The following is an 18298-nucleotide window of genomic DNA, read 5'->3' on the forward strand; positions in this document are numbered from 1 at the left end:
TCATATATGTACTAATTTATATATTATTTAAATCCGTATTATATAAATACATCAATCCTTCGAAAAGCTGAAAATGGAGAAAAGAAGGTAATAAGTAATTTTTTAAATCAAGTTCTCCTAACCGTTAACCGTTAACCGATATGCATGATGAGCTTCTGTGACGCTCTTACACGAAGACGAGTGGGATTCAATTCAACTGAGATTCTTACACCCTGGAGGTGGGCCCTTCCTACGTAGAAGACGTTGAAGTCATCCGATGACGGTTGATCAGGAGCCGTTGTTTTCAGTGACCCAAAGGCTATATAATATAACTATACAGGGCAGGCTTACAGCTGTTTTAGACGTTTTATTCTCCCATTGATTACCCTACAACTTGTAATTTTAACTCTAAATAGACGAATCTTGCATAAATTGGAAGTAATCATTTTCATATTCATTTTCGTTTGTTTTCCCAAACCAAGTAATACTTATCATCAACAAAGACGAGCAAGAAGCTTGTTAAAGAGAAACAGGAGAGGAAGAAAACTGAGAAACTGACTAGGTAGGTTGAGAGGAGAAGGAGATGAAGAGAGAAGAATTAGGAAAAATGATCCTTGTCTCAAGCATTGTTTGTGTAACGTTGCTGCTGTTGTCGGCTATGATCAAGATGTTTGAAAAGCTATGGTGGAAACCGAGTCGCATACGGAAGCTGATGGCTCTGCAGGGGATCAAAGGCCCTTCTTACAGACTTATCCATGGAAACACCATAGAAATCTCCAACATGAAAAGGGAAGCAATGAGCAGGCCCATGAGCTTATTACATGACAGCTTTCCTCAAGTTCAACCTCACATTCACTTGTGGACCAAGTTATATGGTAAAGAAACCCTTCCCTTCATGCATCTTCAACTACTGTAATTGTTTGATAAACAACCAAAGATCAATTGTCAAACCTCAAGTCTGTTCATGATTGACAGGATGATTCGTTTCAAACTTGGTCAATATTTGTATCTCATATTGCTGTTTGTTTGGTGCAATTATTTTTGTATTTTGAAATTGCTTCTGTATCAACAAACTTGCTACACTTTGGAAACAGGGAAGAATTATCTTCAATGGCATGGCTCCAAACCTCAGCTTGTCATTACAGAAGCTGCAATATGCAAAGACATACTGAACAACAATGATGGGGCTGTTCAAAAAGCAGAGACAATAGGATATGTGAAGAAGCTATTAGGAGATGGCCTCACAAGATCCTCAGGTGAAAAATGGTCCAAGATGAAAAAGCTGGCCAACCATGCCTTCCATGGAGAGAGGTTAAAAGTGAGTTCCTAACGTTATATATTATTGGTGATTCTTTCTTCGAGCATAACAAATTTAAAGTAGAATTTTCCGATTTTGTTCATCAGAGTATGATCCCAGCAATGATAGCCAGTGGCGAGACAATGCTTGAGAGGTTGAAAAACCATCAAGGCAGAGAGATTGAAGTTTACGACGAGTTCAGGTTTTTCACTTCAGAAGTGATTTCCAGAACAGCCTTTGGCAGCAGCTACTTAGAAGGCGAGAACATTTTTGAAATGTTGATGAAGTTAGCCTTCTTGACATTCAAAAATACTCACAAAATTAGGTTTCCAGGTATCAGGTACGTAACTCAGCCTTGTTATGCATAAAACTAAGTTTCCTTCTAAGCTTTGCAGCAAACAACTATTGATCACACCAATGTTCTTTCATTTTCAATGTTGCAGTAAGATCTTTAAAACCAGAGATGAGATCGAATCAGCGGAGCTTGAGAAAGGAATACGCAACAGCGTAATGGAGCTTATTAAGAAAAGAGAAAAGAAGGCAATGGCTGGAGAAGAAGACGGCTTTGGGAGTGATTTTCTTGGATTGCTTTTAGAGGCTCGCCATGATACCAATGAGAAGCAGAGGATTTCAGTGGACAATTTGGTCGACGAGTGCAAGACTTTCTACTTGGCTGGACAAGAAACCACTACCAGTTTGCTTGCTTGGACTGTCTTTCTTCTGGCCCTCCATAGAGATTGGCAAGAGGAAGCAAGAAAGGAGGTCCTACAACTATTTGGCAAACAAACTCCAAACCCTGATGGCATTGCCAAACTCAAAACAGTAAATAAGAAAAATCAATTCAATTATTTGGTTATCGTAAGTTTGAAATGCATGCTGATTATTTATTGTCTAATTTTAACTTTGATGCATGCAATGCAGATGAGTATGATTATCAATGAGTCCCTGAGATTATACTCTCCTATTGTTTCCTTGGAAAGGAAAACTGAGAGGGAAGTTAGACTGGGAAATCTCATAGTCCCTGCTAATGTTGAACTGCTACTCCCAAACCTAGCATTTCACCTTGATCCTAAATTTTGGGGAGAAGACGTGCACCTTTTCAAACCAGAGAGATTCTCAGAAGGGGTTGCTAAAGCTACCAAGGATAACATGGTCGCATTCCTTCCCTTTGGAATGGGACCTCGAACTTGTGTGGGCTTCCATTTTGTAACCATTGAAGCAAAGATTGCTCTGTCAATGATTCTACAGAACCACTCATTCACCCTCTCTCCGGCCTACGTCCACTCCCCGTTTCAATTTCTTACACTTAGGCCACAACATGGTGTTCGAGTAACGCTACACCCGCTCTGAACTGTGTAGACCACGTGGATATGGGTTTGTGAGTTTTATTTATGTACGTAGAGTACTGTTATTGGTACTTCAATAAAGTATTTGAGAAAGTATTTGAGAGAAATTGACAATAATGGCTCCAATAATAGTTTAGTATTTTTTTTCTTTTTTATACAAACGATATTAAGGGAAGGAGATTCGAAAATAGGATTTTGGATCGCTCTTAATCACTTCAACTACAAAATCCTTTCATAGCTCTGTATTTATGCACGTAGGGAAGGAGTCCACAAACCTTGAAAGGAATTTTTTTTTTTTTTGTGCTGCCTGATAAAAGCATCCGCAATGAGCTCCCTAAACCGCCTCCTTAAACAAGTTTTAGAGAAGAATTGGAAAAATACAACTCCAACCATGCTCCCTCACTATCCATCTCTTAATCCTTCATAATTAACACATAGCTCAACCTGTGAAAAAAAAATGATATAAGAATTTGACTTCAAAAAGTAAATTGGTGCAATATGAGATGATGAAACTGAACTAAATCGACATAGATAGCACGTAAACGCAACATGAGATCATAGACTCCTTTTCCAATGATGTGTTTGCATCTTGATATTGTGGAACTCCATCATCTTCCAAGGCCTGGATTTCTTCTCTTCTTGTGACATTGCCACCTTCTCTTCATGGGAAGACCTGCCAGATTTGATAGCTCTGGGTTCTTTCAATTTATTCTTCGAGGACTCATCGTGTTCAATAGAACCAAGTGGCCTAGTATAATACTCCGTAAGACAAGTCATGTAGCAACTGATCCTGCCACAGTCTCTTCCCAGCTCTCGGGTTGGACTACTGACAATTGTTTCTTTTAGGTTTTGTAATTTTTATTCCTGCAACAAGGAATCAGGTCGAAGAAAATAAGATTAAAATAAAATAAAATCTCTGTATCCATTCTAATATAAACTCAAAATCTGACTTAAATGTAACCGTGCAACCATCACTAACTGCTATAAAGATAATCTGGAAAACATCGCGGCTGCCAAACATGCAATCCATGCTTGTGGAAATGCTAGTAAGGATATGGTCATAGCTATCTTTCCTGAACATACAACTAACAAAAGCATCTAAAATAAATCCTCTGTGATCCGGAAAAGAATTGAAAAAGAGATCCAGGAATCTGCATGACTTCAAAGAAAAACATAATTCAACCACTGTTTTATAACCAACTACAAACTTTCCTAAACTCTTAATTGGGGATTCTACTATGTAAGAAATGAAGTTGAATTACCACAAAAACAATAGATCCTAAATCTTCGAAAGGTTTATGAATTCGAACAGAGAAGGCAGCTGCGGAAATAGCCCATAGGGACCACAAGTTTAATACACAGTCTAGTAAAATGTAAGATAAAGTGGCTATCAGTTCCTTTGTTATAGCCTATAAGAAACTGAATTTTATGGAAGAAAGGAAATCAGTACAGAAAGGAATGGAAAAGTAGTCCATTTAGGGATACCAAATAGAAAACACAAAGCAAAAGAACCATGAAAGCCACACAAAGTACAAACTCCCAGTCATGATGAATCACACTACAGGGAAAATCTCAAATCAGTAACTTTAAGAATTTCTCTATCTATCACTCTCTCAAAAGAAAGATTCCAACGAATCAGTAAACTAATATATAAATGGACACATAGACAAAACAGTGTGGGAAGAGAGAAGAGCACATGAAAAATTCATTTGATTCCATTAAAGAGATTTAAAAAAATACAGTTCAACCCTTCATCATCATAAATGAATATTGATTTAAAGTGTAATTAATTTCTATGAAGTTGGTTTCTGAAACACGAATTCAAAAGAATCTCTACAAACTATATTTATACGTATTACGTACTAAGAGTTACTCATTGAGACAATAAGTTGATACTCCAGTTTTGCTTACTCATTGATGAGTAAGAGAGGTCCCAGAAGAAGTTGATCCAAGATGTTGGTGAGGTTCCTCATTTGTGGTGGTGCCATTAAGCTTGACAATCACAAAGCGAAGCTTGGAAACATCATTGAAGAGGAATGACCAGTTATTTGCCTTGGCAATCTTGCTGCATCCCCTTAAAGACGGAGAAGGGGAGGAGCGGTTATCTATGTAATTACGGTCTTTGTTGGCCGTTGCTCCAATCGAGCACTCTTTTTTCTTTGTCCAATTCTGAACATGAACCCCTTATTCTTTCTTCTTTTTTTGGCTCCCACTCTCAGAACTATGAGGATCAGCAGTACATTCTTTCTTCCTTTTCAGTGTTTTCATGTTAAGAGAAACATGACCAAGTCTGCTCCTTTTCTTCTTTGGAATGAAAATGTCATTCAACACAAACCCTTGCTTGCCGGCCAAAACCCTTTGTTCCCTTCCCTTCCAAGCAAAGAAGTTGATCAACTCTTCAACAACGGTCTTTTAGTCCAAAAGCAACTCTATTGATTGTTGGGTTGCTACATCAGCCAATATTCTACTTTCATTCTTGTTGAGAATGGCCCCAAAACCCCAAGGAGGTGTGAATTGGAAACCACAAGAAGATGAGGCATTGTGCAAAGGGTGGGTTTCTATCTCTGAAGATAGGGCTATTGGCACCAATCAATCAAATGACTCATTTTGGTTGCGTGTGCACCAAAAGTTTCTGGAAAATGATTCGAGCATGAGCGAAGCCAGGGTACGATCACTGCAAGCTATTGCTTCTCGGTTCAAGATCATCAACTAACAATGTTCTCCATGAAATGCATGTGAGTGGCTCCAATCTTGAAGATGTGGTGAGTACCCATTTTTTTCAATGCTTAAATTTATAATTCTAATTCTTTTCAATTATTAACTTGATTTTTATTTTATTTCGTGGGTAGGATATGAATGCAAAAGCACTTTTCTTGAATGATAATAAACCTCCGAATAGGCCTTTCAAGTTGTATCATGCTTGACAAATCTTAAAAAACGGCCGTTAGCTTCTGCTCTAGGAATAGACTTTGTCGTCCACAAGCGTCTATCTTCTGGGTAAAGTATGGCTCATGTGCAACAACATCATTCAAGATGCAATAGAAAAGCTCTCTTCTCATGCGAAACCGCATGCTAAAGTCAACTGGGGGATAAAGTGGTCTTTCACAAAATAGTCCTCCATGAGACTCTTATGATGTTTTTCTCTCTTCCAATTCTTGTATTCACGGCCTACAACAGAACTACCATGTTTGGATTGTTGCGCATATTGCTCCAACAAAAACAAATGGTGTTGGACGGCTATTGCAACCCTCTGTTGATGAAGGTCATTATCATTAGAATCATCATTGAAGAAATTTTGTATAGCCTTCCCACGTGAATTCATTGTAAGAATGAGAATGAGATTAAAGGAGATTGTGTGGTCAATTCGGTAGAATAACCCTTATTAAAATGGATAAGAGAATGAGATGACCCACATGTTTGAAAATAATTGAATGAAAATAGGGAAAGATAAGGGAATCCAATAAAGTGAGATGAACAAAGATGAGCAATGGTATTGGAGTATTCATTAAAAATAATTAGAATAATATAATAATTAGAGTGAGTAGTCATTAAAAATCATAGCGGGATTCGGAGTATTTACTCCCTCGTGTAAGGTCCTGGGTTCGAGTCCTAGCATCCGTGTAGTGTGTGTGAGTTTAGTATGCTATCGTCCTACTCAATAGAAAAGGCCTTCTAAATAATAAATAAATAAATAAATCAGAGCGGGATTCTTAAAATTATTTTTTAACTTCGTGAAACCTAATTGAACTCGTATTCTTTCCAGCCGCCTCCTCTTCACTGTTCTCTCGTCTTCTCTTCTTATCTCGACTCTCATTCATCGATCCCCTCTCTGCTCATGATTCACTGTTGTCAAATCGCTTGATTCTCTGGCTTGCTTTGCTCTCTCATCACAATATCCGGTATATCTCATCTTCCTTCTAGTTTTTCAGTTTTTTTAGTATTTAAATCCTATTTGCATTTGTTCTCTGTGGTTCAACATGTTATATTCATTGTTGTGTTTTCGGTACTTACAATTTTCTCTTTTATATTCTGAGGGCTCTCTAACACAGGTAAAATAATTGCCTTTACTGTTTTTTGTATAATATTTGCCTTCGTTGTTGTTTATATTCTCATGGATTTTCCGAAGCTTTTTTCGGCTCAAAACTCTATTGGATGTGGATGTTCTGTATTGGAAGATAAGGAATTTCTCTCTTTTATTTTCTTCCTCTAGTGCGAGAGAGACCTCGACCTTCTTCGTTTGCCGCCGTCTCTTCCTCTAGTCATCAGTTCAACTTCGCAACCATGGTATTTCTCCATCGAATTCTCTGTTTGTTTCCTGTGAAACTGAAATTAAAATGAAAATGAAAAAGTTTGTTTGTTCATGGTTCTGATCTGTTACATTTGGTTTTTTCTATCCTAGATCATCTCAGAGAAGAACAGGAGAGAAATCTCCAAATACCTATTCCAAGGTACACACAAAAAGCTTAGTTTTTTATTTATTCTCAATGAAATTAGGTTCTTCGTTTCCATTTTTTTGTTAAAATTTATTGAATTTAATTTGAACAGAGGGAGTGTGCTATGCAAAGAAGGACTATAACTTGGCAAAACACCCAGAAATCGATGTGCCAAATCTGCAGGTGATTAAGCTGATGCAGAGCTTCAAATCCAAGGAGTATGTGAGAGAAACTTTTGCTTGGATGCACTACTACTGGTACCTGACCAATGATGGTATTGAGTTTTTGAGGAACTACCTCAACCTTCCATCTGAGATTGTCCCTGCAACTTTGAAGAAGCAGGCCAAGCCTCCTGGTCGCCCCTTGGGCCCATCTGGTGACCGCCCACGGTAATTGATTTGTTTCATCGTCTTTATTGGTTATTGGATCTATTGATTTTTATTGAGTCTGGTTCTTTGTTCTAGAGTATGTGATATTGATCATTTAGGAAGTTATTTAACTGATTTGTGTAAGTAAACTGCGACAGATATGTGCTTCCTTTTCTAGTTCATTTGTTGAACCCCTTGATTGGTTGGAATGTAATGTGGATGTTTTGATGATGTTAACAGCGGCCCACCTCGCTTTGATGGAGGAGAACGCAGATTTGGTGACAGGGATGGGTACCGTTCAGGTCCTCGTGCACCAGGGGGTGATTTTGGTGACAAGGGTGGAGCACCTGCTGACTACAGACCTTCTTTCGGGGTAATATTTCCGTTGTCAAGTAGTTTTTTTATATATTTATCATTTAGGTACTATGTCTTTTTACCATGTATTGGGTTGGAGATCAATTGCCTTCGGATGATATTCTATTCTTCTTTACATTTTGGAATTGTATTCTATCTGATCCCATGTACCTTGTTAATGAGGACTTGACAAACTTATATAGTGCCCACTTAAATGTGTTTTATGATTAGAAGATTTCCTCACTTTGGAAAAATGATGCATTTGTTAACTCATTATGCTTCTTTCTCCCGAAATATCAGGGTAGTAGGCCTGGCTTTGGTCGTGGTGCCGGTGGATCTGGTGGAGCTGGTGGTTTTGGTGCTGGCCCAGCAAGCTCTGATCTCTCCTAAGGAAATGGATTACTTAGACACCGTTTGGTTTCCTAAGTTTGCATTTAAGAACGGATGACATTCTATACTTGGAGAGAATAGCAGTTTTGTTTGACTTGCAAGAGTCTTGGGATTGTATTAGATGTTTGTTTTTATTCTATATGGTCTATGAATCGCACTTTGCAAAATTTATTTTCTGTTTTCTATATGTCGTTGAGAAATTTCGTAGATGATGTTTAATAATTATTTTCCTGCGTTTTTTGACCTTCATTTTTGTGCGACCTTTAGTAACATGTCATAGTTTTTGTCTTGGTATTTCGAATGGAAAATCTGATACTTATCTGGTTTGATGTGTTCCAGCATCTGTAGTTTATATGAGTTTCGTATGGTATTGCACTTCTCACTAGAAAATGTTATCAAAACACTTAAAATGTATGTCGCGGTCAAACCAAGAGTATAGCTCGTTATTAGAGACAATTTCTCTAATAATTGAGAGATTTTGTGACTTAAAAAAGAAGCAGCAGCAAAAGTAACAAAAAACAAAGAAGAAGAAAGAAATTGAAACTAGTCTTGCATGGGCACAGTGGGCACTTGTTGGCCCAAGCCTATTTGTGGGCTAGACTAGACTAGCTCAGCCTTCCTAATTCGAAAGATTGGACTTAAAAATTATTTTTGGCTCGTCCAAAACCTGAGGTTTTAACTCATTTTCACCCCAGCCTACAATTTTTGGGTTTAGTGAAAATAAAAAACAATTCTTGGGCCTAAACCCTCCATTAGGCATTTGCTTGAGTTTTATTATTTGATGCACAATCTCACTCATTATACGTAATATAATAGCTATTAATTAATTGAAGTGTAATCCAATACAATAGGAACATTCACAATTAGCATCATCCTAATTCGATTTTATCCCAATGTTTCTAGAGTTAATTACTTATCTATCTTCTCAACGTTGAAAGAGGTCCAAACTTTGAAATCGCTTCCCCTATGAATTAGGAAATAGCTCTTTTACATTCTCCAACATGATTTAAAAAAATATATTTATTTTTCAACCAACCAAAAAAAAAAAAAATCCAAAGTGAAAATAATAGGCTATGGCCAAGAATAAGGCCCATAAACAAAACTAACACAAACAATGCCCAAAAAATTTGCCCCAAACCGACTACAAATCGCATACATCAGAGATTTAGGGTTTACTTCAGAGTAGACGATAACGAGTGCGAGAGACACCTCAACCTTCTTCTTTTGCCGCAGTCTCTTCCTCTAGTCGTCAGCTCAACTTCGCAACCATGGTATTTCTCTATGCAATTCTCTGTTTGTTTCGTGTGAAACTATTGTTGGCACTAAAACTAAACATATAGAAATAGAAGCAACTTACAGGTGACGTGGATAGTCCAAGGACCAATTGAGCCCTTGGTATGAGCACGTTCTTGGGATGTGATGCTGGGCCTGGGCTAAGGACAGAAACAACATATGAGGTCTAGAGAAACAATGTGGTACCAGCTGAAGACCCTCTGATTCTAAAGTAAGTTACGAAAAAGCTTTGCTATTGATAAATGCTAGAGCATGAGAATCAAGTTGAAAGTCTTACCCTGTGTCTAGGGCAAGAGGCCCTATCTACAGAGAGTGCTTGGTATGCTCTTAGCACTTAGTTTCAATGTGGGACTCGTGGGAGTGCCTTCTGAGGTCGACACGAGTCTCCACAAAATATCTAAATGTGGGGAGCGGTTCGAGGTTGTCCCGCATAATCTGCACAGCGCACCGATCGTATGTCCGAGGAGCTTTTGGGAGCACTTGCCGATCGGGAGGCTGACAGCTATGCTGGGTAATGAATCGGTCGCGGATGCCGATTTTCATACCTAACTGATCTATCAGTGGGACGCAGTGTTTCCTAGCTTCATACTCTTTCCACGTATTATGATGTAAGTGGAGCGGTTAAATACGATACAAACAACTGTAATGAAAAAGAAAAAGAAAAGTTGGTTGTCCATAGTTCTGATCTGTTACATTCGGTTTTTTCTATCCTAGATCATCCCATAGAAGAACATGAGAGAAATCTCCAAATATATATTCCAAGGTACACACAAAAAGCTTAGATTTTTATTTATTCTCAATGAAATTTGGTTCTTCGTTTCCATTTTTTTGGTTAAAATTTCTTGAATTTAATTTGAGCAGAGTGAGTGTGCTATGCAAAGAAGGACTATGAATTGGCAAAGCGCACAGAAATCGATGGGCCAAATCTGCCAGTGATTAAGCTGATGCAGAGCTTCAAATCCAAGGAGTATGTGAGAGAAACTTTCGCTTGGATGCACTACTAATGGTACTTGACCAATGATAGTATTTAGTTTTTGAGGAACTACCTCAACCTTCCTTCTGAGATTCTCCCTGCGGCTTTGAAGAAGCAAGCCAAGCCTGCGGTCGCCCCTTGGGCCCATCTGGTGACTGCCCATGGTAATTGATTTGTTTCATCATATTTATTTGTCATTGGATCTATTGATTTTTGTAACTGGGATTGTTTCTTTGAGTGTTTTGCGAACTGGGTTTGAGTATTTGAATAACTTATGGTAGCGACTGGTAACTGTGGCCTTATTTGACGGAGTTTTGTGGTTCTTTGTTCTAATTGTAAATGGCTATTCGAATAGGTGGTTTGTGTTATTTGGTTTAGCTAATAAGTTAGTATGCACATGTAATTTGTACAGGAAGTCGTTAATTTGGTAATGTGGCCTTACTTAACTGGTTTAATGTCTTCCAGCATTCATGTAGTTTGTTTGAGTTTAGTACAGTATCGCTCATCTCAACAGAAAAAGTCATAAAAAAACTTAATGTATTTAGCAGTTATACCAAGAGTACAGCTCATTATTAGAGATAATTTCACTCATAATTGAGCTATTTTGTGACTGAAAAAAGAAGAAGCAAAAGTAACAAAAAAAGAAGAAGAAAGAAAATGAAACAAGTTTTGCATGGACACAGTGGGCTTTTGTTGGCCCAAGCCTATTCGTGGGCTAGACTAGACTAGCTCAACCTTCCTAATTGGAAAGATTGGACTTGAAAATTATTTTTCCCTCATCCCAAACCTGAGGTTTTAACCCATTTTCACCCCAACTTACAATTCTTGGGCCTAAAGCTCCATTAGGCATATGCATGAGTTTTATTATTTGATTCACAGTCTTAACTCATTAGACGAAATATAGTACCTATTAATTAATTGAAGTATAGTCCAATGCAATATGAACATTCACAATTAGCATCATCCCAATACAATATGAACATTCACAATTAGCATTCGAAATATAGTACCTATTAATTAATTTACCTTTTTCATTTGCCGCCGTCTCTTCCTCTAGTCGTCAGCTCAACTTCTCAACCATGGTATTTCTCTATCCAATTTTCTGTTTGTTTCCTGTGAAACTGAGATAGAATGAAAATGAAAATGAAAAGTTTGTTGTTCATGGTTTTGATCTATTAGATTTGATTTTTTCTATCCTAGATCATCCTAGATAAGAACATGAGAGAAATCTCCAAACACATGTTCCAAGGTACACATAAAAAGCTTATATTTTTATTTATTCTCAATGAAATTTGGTTCATCGTTTCCAATTTTTTGTTAAAATTTCTTGAATTTAATTTGAACAGAGGAAGTGTGCCATGCGAAGGACTATAACTTGGCAAAGCACCCAGAAATCGATGTTGTGCTTATATTTTAAGTTTAATTGTGCAAGATGATTTGAAAACAATAAATCAATATGTAGCCAACATTAGAAGTTTAGTAACCACCCTTCATACATCACCGACCAAGTCTCAAGTTTTTCTAACATGTTGCCAAAATATAGGGTTAAAACTCATAAATGTTCCATTAAATGTGAAAACTAGATGGAATTCAACTTATAAGATGTTGGAAGTGGCTACAAAATATAAAGCAGCTTTAGGATTATTTCAAACAAAAATCAAACATCAACCATTTTTAATAGATGAAGATTGGGATATTGCATCACTTTGGAGAGAACATTTAGTTCAATTTTATGAATCCACTGAAATAATTTATGGCTCTGACTATCCAACTATTCTTTTAGTACTAAAAGAAATAACTAAAATAAAAGACATTTGTCTTGAAATTGAAAACAATGATCTTTCCAAATAGCTTAATGTTTGTGATATGAAGTCAAAATTTGCAAAGTACTTTGGGGATTTGCCCTTGATTTATGGTTTGGGTGTAATTTTAGATCCAAGGAATAAAACAAAAAAAAAAAAGAAGTGCTTTGTGAAATTCTTTATGAAGGAAATTCAAATACATTTGTGGAAAAGTGCTCACAACATTAAAAGAGTTATATAGAGAGTATAAATTATATTTGTCTTTGCATGATAGATCACAACAAGAACGGGCGGTACCTACATCATCTACATCTTGCATTTCAACATTTAGTAGAAAAATGAGTCGTGTGGATGACCTTTGTGATTCTAAAAGGTTAAACACAAACAATTTTTCATCTAATGAATTATCACGCTATCTTGATTCACACACAGAAATGATCATGATGCAAATAATTCTTTAAGGGCTAGTTTGGCATTGATGTGCCGTGAAAATAATCGTTGTCAGATTTGCTGTGAGAGAAATCGTTGTGCGAGAAAACATTTTGGCGTATGGTAAATTTTTTGTTAAAAGTGTTGTTGATACTGATTCCCACATAATCAGAAAATGATTGCCGCATAATCATTAAACTCAGCGCCTCTTCAAAACTGATTCTTGCATAATCAGAAAATGAAAGCACATCATTAGCTGCTTTTCCTTATAGCTTTCCCTCACAGTAATTTTTAACAATAAGTGATTTTCTCATAGTTTACAAAACGGGCTGGACTTCTCAAATTTTTTTTAAAATCACTTATCATCCCAAATAAGCAATGCCAAACGAGCGCTAAATATTTAGGCACGGTGGAAATCACAGCAAAAAAATTACACTGTGCTTTCCACCATGGCCCGTGATATACTAACCATTCCAATGTCTTCAGTTGCTTTTGAATAAGCTTTTAGCAAAGGTGGACTTGTTATAAGTGACCATCAAGCAAGTTTGGCTCCAAGTAGTGTTGAAGCATACATTTGTGGAAGTGATTGGATTAAACAAGAAAAAAATGAAAGTCAAGAAGAAAATGAGTGTACAAGATGAACAAGAATGGCCAGAGTGGTTTGTCTGAGATGCAAAATAAATATTTTCTTTTTTGATTGTTTTGTAGTCTACTTCAATTTTGTTTCAACATTAGTTCAAAATTTCAAGGTATTGTTATTATATTTAATTATGAATATAAGAAAGATAATGGGTAGTTGTTATTATATTTCAAGGTTTTGTTTGAAGAGTGGAGAGGCTTCTTTTTTAAAAAAATTTAAATTTATTTTAGAATTAAAAAAAGATAATAGGTAGTTGTTTTCCATAAAAATAGGATTCATTATCTGAGTTTTTTTTTTAATTTTAATTTTTTAATATGAAAAAGTGTGAATTTATTATATTATCCTCATTTAGCTAATCATTCAATTCTTAATGTTTGCATTAATATATGGCATTTTCTGATATTTTGAATATTTTACTATTCTTTGCCTTTTGCTTATATATAATAATTATGAATAGAGTTTTTAAACAGAAAAAACGAATGGAGTTTAATAAAGCCAAAATAATGGCCCATTTCATAGGGCTAAATAGGCCCGACTCATTGGCCCGGTCACAAGTCCGAAAATGTTAGGCCCATGAGCTTTGTATATTTGACATAGGATTGACCCGGAAGAAACGTTCCTTTCACTTGACGAAGTTGTTTTCAAAATGGGTAATTGCAACCCGATTGTAACATAAAGAGTTCAACCAAAGGAGCGATCTGATGGCTATAAAAGTGATCCCGCACAACTTACCCCGTATTATAACCGTGCCAAGCTTGGTATATTTGACATAGGACTGACCCAGCCCGGCTCGATAACTCTTTAGGGCTGAAAAGGCCCGTTGCTAAGCCCGGTCCGTTTTACAAGCCTAATAACAATAGAACAATCAGAGTGAGCAGTCATTGAAAATCAGATCGGGATTCTTAAAATTATTTTCTAACTTCGTGAAACCTAATTGAACTCATATTATTTCCAGCCGCCTCCTCTTCACTGTTCTCTCGTCTTCTCTTCTTATCTCGACTCTGAATCATCGATACCCTCTCTATGCTCATGATTCACTGTTGTCAAATCGCTTGATTCTCCGGCTTGCTTTGCTCTCTCATCACAATATCAGGTATATCTCATCTTCCTTCTAGTTTTTCAGTTTTTTTAGTATTTAAATCCTATTTGCATTTGTTCTCTGTGGTTCAACATGTTATATTCATTGTTGTTTTTTCGGTACTTACAATTTTCTCTTTTATATTCTGAGGGCTCTCTAACACAGGTAAAATAATTGCCTTTACTGTTTTTTGTATAATATTTGCCTTCATTGTTGTTTATATTCTCATGGATTTTCCGAAGCTTTTTTCGGCTCAAAACTCTATTGGATGTGGATGTTCTGTATTGGAAGATAAGGAATTTCTCTCTTTTATTTTCTTCCTCTAGTGCGAGAGAGACCTCGACCTTCTTCGTTTGCCGCCGTCTCTTCCTCTAGTCATCAGTTCAACTTCGCAACCATGGTATTTCTCCATCGAATTCTCTGTTTGTTTCCTGTGAAACTGAAATTAAAATGAAAATGAAAAAGTTTGTTTGTTCATGGTTCTGATCTGTTACATTTGGTTTTTTCTATCCTAGATCATCTCAGAGAAGAACAGGAGAGAAATCTCCAAATACCTATTCCAAGGTACACACAAAAAGCTTAGTTTTTTATTTATTCTCAATGAAATTAGGTTCTTCGTTTCCATTTTTTTGTTAAAATTTATTGAATTTAATTTGAACAGAGGGAGTGTGCTATGCAAAGAAGGACTATAACTTGGCAAAACACCCAGAAATCGATGTGCCAAATCTGCAGGTGATTAAGCTGATGCAGAGCTTCAAATCCAAGGAGTATGTGAGAGAAACTTTTGCTTGGATGCACTACTACTGGTACCTGACCAATGATGGTATTGAGTTTTTGAGGAACTACCTCAACCTTCCATCTGAGATTGTCCCTGCAACTTTGAAGAAGCAGGCCAAGCCTCCTGGTCGCCCCTTGGGCCCATCTGGTGACCGCCCACGGTAATTGATTTGTTTCATCGTCTTTATTGGTTATTGGATCTATTGATTTTTGTAGAGTCTGTGGTTCTTTGTTCTAGAGTATGTGATATCGATCATTTAGGAAGAAGTTATTTAACTGATTTGTGTAAGTAAACTGCGACAGATATGTGCTTCCTTTTCTTGTTCGTTTGTTGAACCCCTTGATTGGTTGGAATGTAATGTGGATGTTTTGATGATGTGAACAGCGGCCCACCTCGCTTTGATGGAGGAGAACGCAGATTTGGTGACAGGGATGGGTACCGTTCAGGTCCTCGTGCACCAGGGGGTGATTTTGGTGACAAGGGTGGAGCACCTGCTGACTACAGACCTTCTTTCGGGGTAATATTTCCGTTGTCAAGTAGTTTTTTTAATATTTCTCATTTAGGTACTATGTCTTTTTACCATGTATTCATGTATTGGGTTGGAGATCAATTGCCTTTCGATGATATTCTATTCTTCTTTACATTTTGGAATTGTATTCTATCTGATCCCATGTACCTTGTTAATGAGGACTTGACAAACTTATATAGTGCCCACTTAAATGTGTTTTATGATTAGAAGATTTCCTCACTTTGGAAAAATGATGCATTTGTTAACTCATTATGCTTCTTTCTCCCGAAATATCAGGGTAGTAGGCCTGGCTTTGGTCGTGGTGCCGGTGGATCTGGTGGAGCTGGTGGTTTTGGTGCTGGCCCAGCAAGCTCTGATCTCTCCTAAGGAAATGGTGTACTTAGACACTGTTTGGTTTCCTAAGATTGCATTTAAGAAAGGATGACATTCTGTATTAGGAGACAACAGCAGTTTTGTTTGACTTGCAAGAGTCTTGGGATTGTATTAGATGTTTGTTTTTATTCTATATGGTCTATGAATTGCACTTTGCAAAATTTATTTTTCTGTTATCTATGTCGTTGAGAAATTTCGTAGATGATGTTTAATAACTATTTTCCTACAATTCTTGGGTTTAGTGAAAATAAAAAACAATTCTTGGGCCTAAACCCTCCATTAGGCATTTGCTTGAGTTTTATTATTTGATGGACAATCTCACTCATTAGACGAAATATAATAGCTATTAATTAATTGAAGTGTAATCCTATTCGATTACATTTAGCATAATCCCAATTCGATTTTATCCCAATGTTTCTACAATTAATTAATTATCTTTTCAATGTTGAAAGAGGTCTAAAGTTTGAAATCGCCTCCCCTATGAATTAGGAAACAGCTCTTTTACATTCTCCAACATGATTAATAAAAACATATTTATTTTTCAACGGAAAAAAAAAAAGGGCAAAAGGGAAAATAACAGGCTATGGCCAAGAGAGACCTCGACCTTCTTCGTTTGCCGCCGTCTCTTCCTCTAGTTATCAGTTAACTGATTTATGTAAGTAAACTGTGACAGATATGTGCTTCCTTTTCTAGTTCGTTTGTTGAACCCTTTGATTGGTTGGAATGTAATGTAGATGATTTGATGATGCGAACAGCAGCCCACCTCTCTTTGATGGAGGAGAACGCAGATTTGGCGACAAGGATGTGTACTGTTCAGGTCCTCGTGCACCAGGGGTTGATTTTGGTGACAAGGGTGGAGCACTTGCTGACAACAGAGCTTCTGCCGGTAATATATCTGTTGTCAAGTATTTTGTTTTATATTTCTCATTTAGGTACTGCCTTTTTACCACGTATTGGGTTGGAGATAAATTGCCTTTTGATGATATTCTTATGTTTTAGTATATTATGTTTAATTGGAGTATAGCCGCACGGCTATATATTATTTATTAAAAGAAAATGACCCTCCTAATTGCATGAGTTTATACTTTATATATCTATATATATATATAAAGCAAAAGGCAGAGAATTGTGAAACATTCAAAATATTAGAAAATGCCATTAGTTAATTGAAACATTAATAATTGAAATATTAATTAAATAAGGATAATATTGTAAATTCACTTTTTTTATATTAAAAAAATTAAAATTAAAAACAAAATCATATAGTATGTCCTACTTTTATGGAACACAACTATCTATTATCTTTTTTAATTCTAAAATAAATTAAAATTTTTTTTTAAAAAAGTCTCTCGCAGGCGCGGAAGCACGTGCAGAGAGGCTAGTATATGTTAATTTGCTAGTTTCAACATCTCCAAATGAGATATTGAAAAGAGTGAAATTTCACAGTAAATCAATTTGAGAGTTCAATTTTTTTCTTCTTCTTTTTTGTTTGAATGTTTGCCCTTGGTCTACCTCATTCACTCGAGTGCTACTAAATTCTGTTACTACACGCATTATTTGTTATACATAATTGCATGTTGAGTTGGAGTGTTCTTGATAATTGTTTCACATTTCAAATAACATTTTACATGAAGAATACTACCACATCACTTACTACTATATCCATAAATCTTTGTTTGAAATTGTTGTTCTGGTTGGCAAAGAGATTGCAAAATCACCATCTTGCTTTTTTGTTACAACAAGTTAGAAATAAAGCCCAAATCTTAGCCTCTCAGATTCTTTCGTAGTTAGTAAAAAGGAAGCACCTACTATTCGTAAAAAGGAAGCACCTACTATTCGTAAAAAGGAAGCACTTGGCACCCGTCACATGTCAAAAATGTATAGCCGCACGGCTATACTATTTTTATTATAAAAAACCCTCGAGTATAGCCGCGCAGCGAGACTATTTATAAAAAAAAACGTGACAATGGGTCTTGACCAAAAAAAAAAAAAAAATACAGTTCATAACAATGGGTTGGGTTGGGCCTCTTGCCAAAGTGCATGAGCACAAGCAACTTATTTTTCCACATACCCATTCGATCAACGCACCCCAACGGTGTCCTAGGAAAAACATACCATAGAAATATTTTCAAATTAATACAAACCAAATTGATGTGATATTTTTTTTGCGTAATTTTTCAGTTTTTGTTGTTTAGGGATCAAATCAAACTATGATCTAAAACTAAATACAAGTATAA

General features: G+C 36.4%; 3 protein-coding genes across 6 annotated transcripts; all 3 read left to right on the forward strand.

Annotated features, from left to right (window-relative positions):
• Window positions 1-406: 406 nt before the first annotated feature.
• Window positions 407-2736, forward strand: LOC117616498 (cytochrome P450 CYP749A22-like). The gene is made up of 5 exons (XM_034345834.1): window positions 407-854; window positions 1074-1297; window positions 1384-1616; window positions 1720-2098; window positions 2198-2736. The coding sequence occupies exons 1-5, from the start codon at window positions 563-565 to the stop codon at window positions 2624-2626; spliced, it is 1557 nt and encodes a 518-aa protein (XP_034201725.1). The 5' UTR covers window positions 407-562; the 3' UTR covers window positions 2627-2736.
• A 3613-nt stretch (window positions 2737-6349) lies between these two features.
• Window positions 6350-8416, forward strand: LOC117616071 (40S ribosomal protein S10-1-like). Of its 2 annotated transcripts, none has more exons than XM_034345271.1 (6): window positions 6350-6521; window positions 6749-6906; window positions 7022-7070; window positions 7168-7444; window positions 7664-7796; window positions 8078-8416. In XM_034345271.1, the coding sequence occupies exons 2-6, from the start codon at window positions 6904-6906 to the stop codon at window positions 8165-8167; spliced, it is 552 nt and encodes a 183-aa protein (XP_034201162.1). In that variant the 5' UTR covers window positions 6350-6521; window positions 6749-6903; the 3' UTR covers window positions 8168-8416. The 2 variants fall into 2 exon arrangements, with proteins under 2 accessions (XP_034201162.1, XP_034201161.1); XM_034345270.1 differs by having other exon boundaries at window positions 6833-6906.
• Window positions 8417-9396: 980 nt separating this feature from the next.
• Window positions 9397-16290, forward strand: LOC117615610 (40S ribosomal protein S10-1-like). 3 transcript variants are annotated; one of them, XM_034344723.1, is made up of 6 exons: window positions 14198-14397; window positions 14625-14782; window positions 14898-14946; window positions 15044-15320; window positions 15545-15677; window positions 15966-16290. In XM_034344723.1, exons 2-6 carry the CDS (start codon window positions 14780-14782, stop codon window positions 16053-16055), a joined length of 552 nt encoding a protein of 183 aa, XP_034200614.1. In that variant the 5' UTR covers window positions 14198-14397; window positions 14625-14779; the 3' UTR covers window positions 16056-16290. The 3 variants fall into 3 exon arrangements, with proteins under 3 accessions (XP_034200615.1, XP_034200614.1, XP_034200613.1); XM_034344722.1 differs by having other exon boundaries at window positions 14709-14782; XM_034344724.1 differs by lacking the exons at window positions 14198-14397; window positions 14625-14782 and adding an exon at window positions 9397-9438.
• Window positions 16291-18298: the final 2008 nt, after the last annotated feature.

The sequence above is a fragment of the Prunus dulcis genome, chromosome 1 (genome assembly GCF_902201215.1).
Source record: "Prunus dulcis chromosome 1, ALMONDv2, whole genome shotgun sequence".
NCBI classification, from domain to species: domain Eukaryota; kingdom Viridiplantae; phylum Streptophyta; class Magnoliopsida; order Rosales; family Rosaceae; genus Prunus; species Prunus dulcis.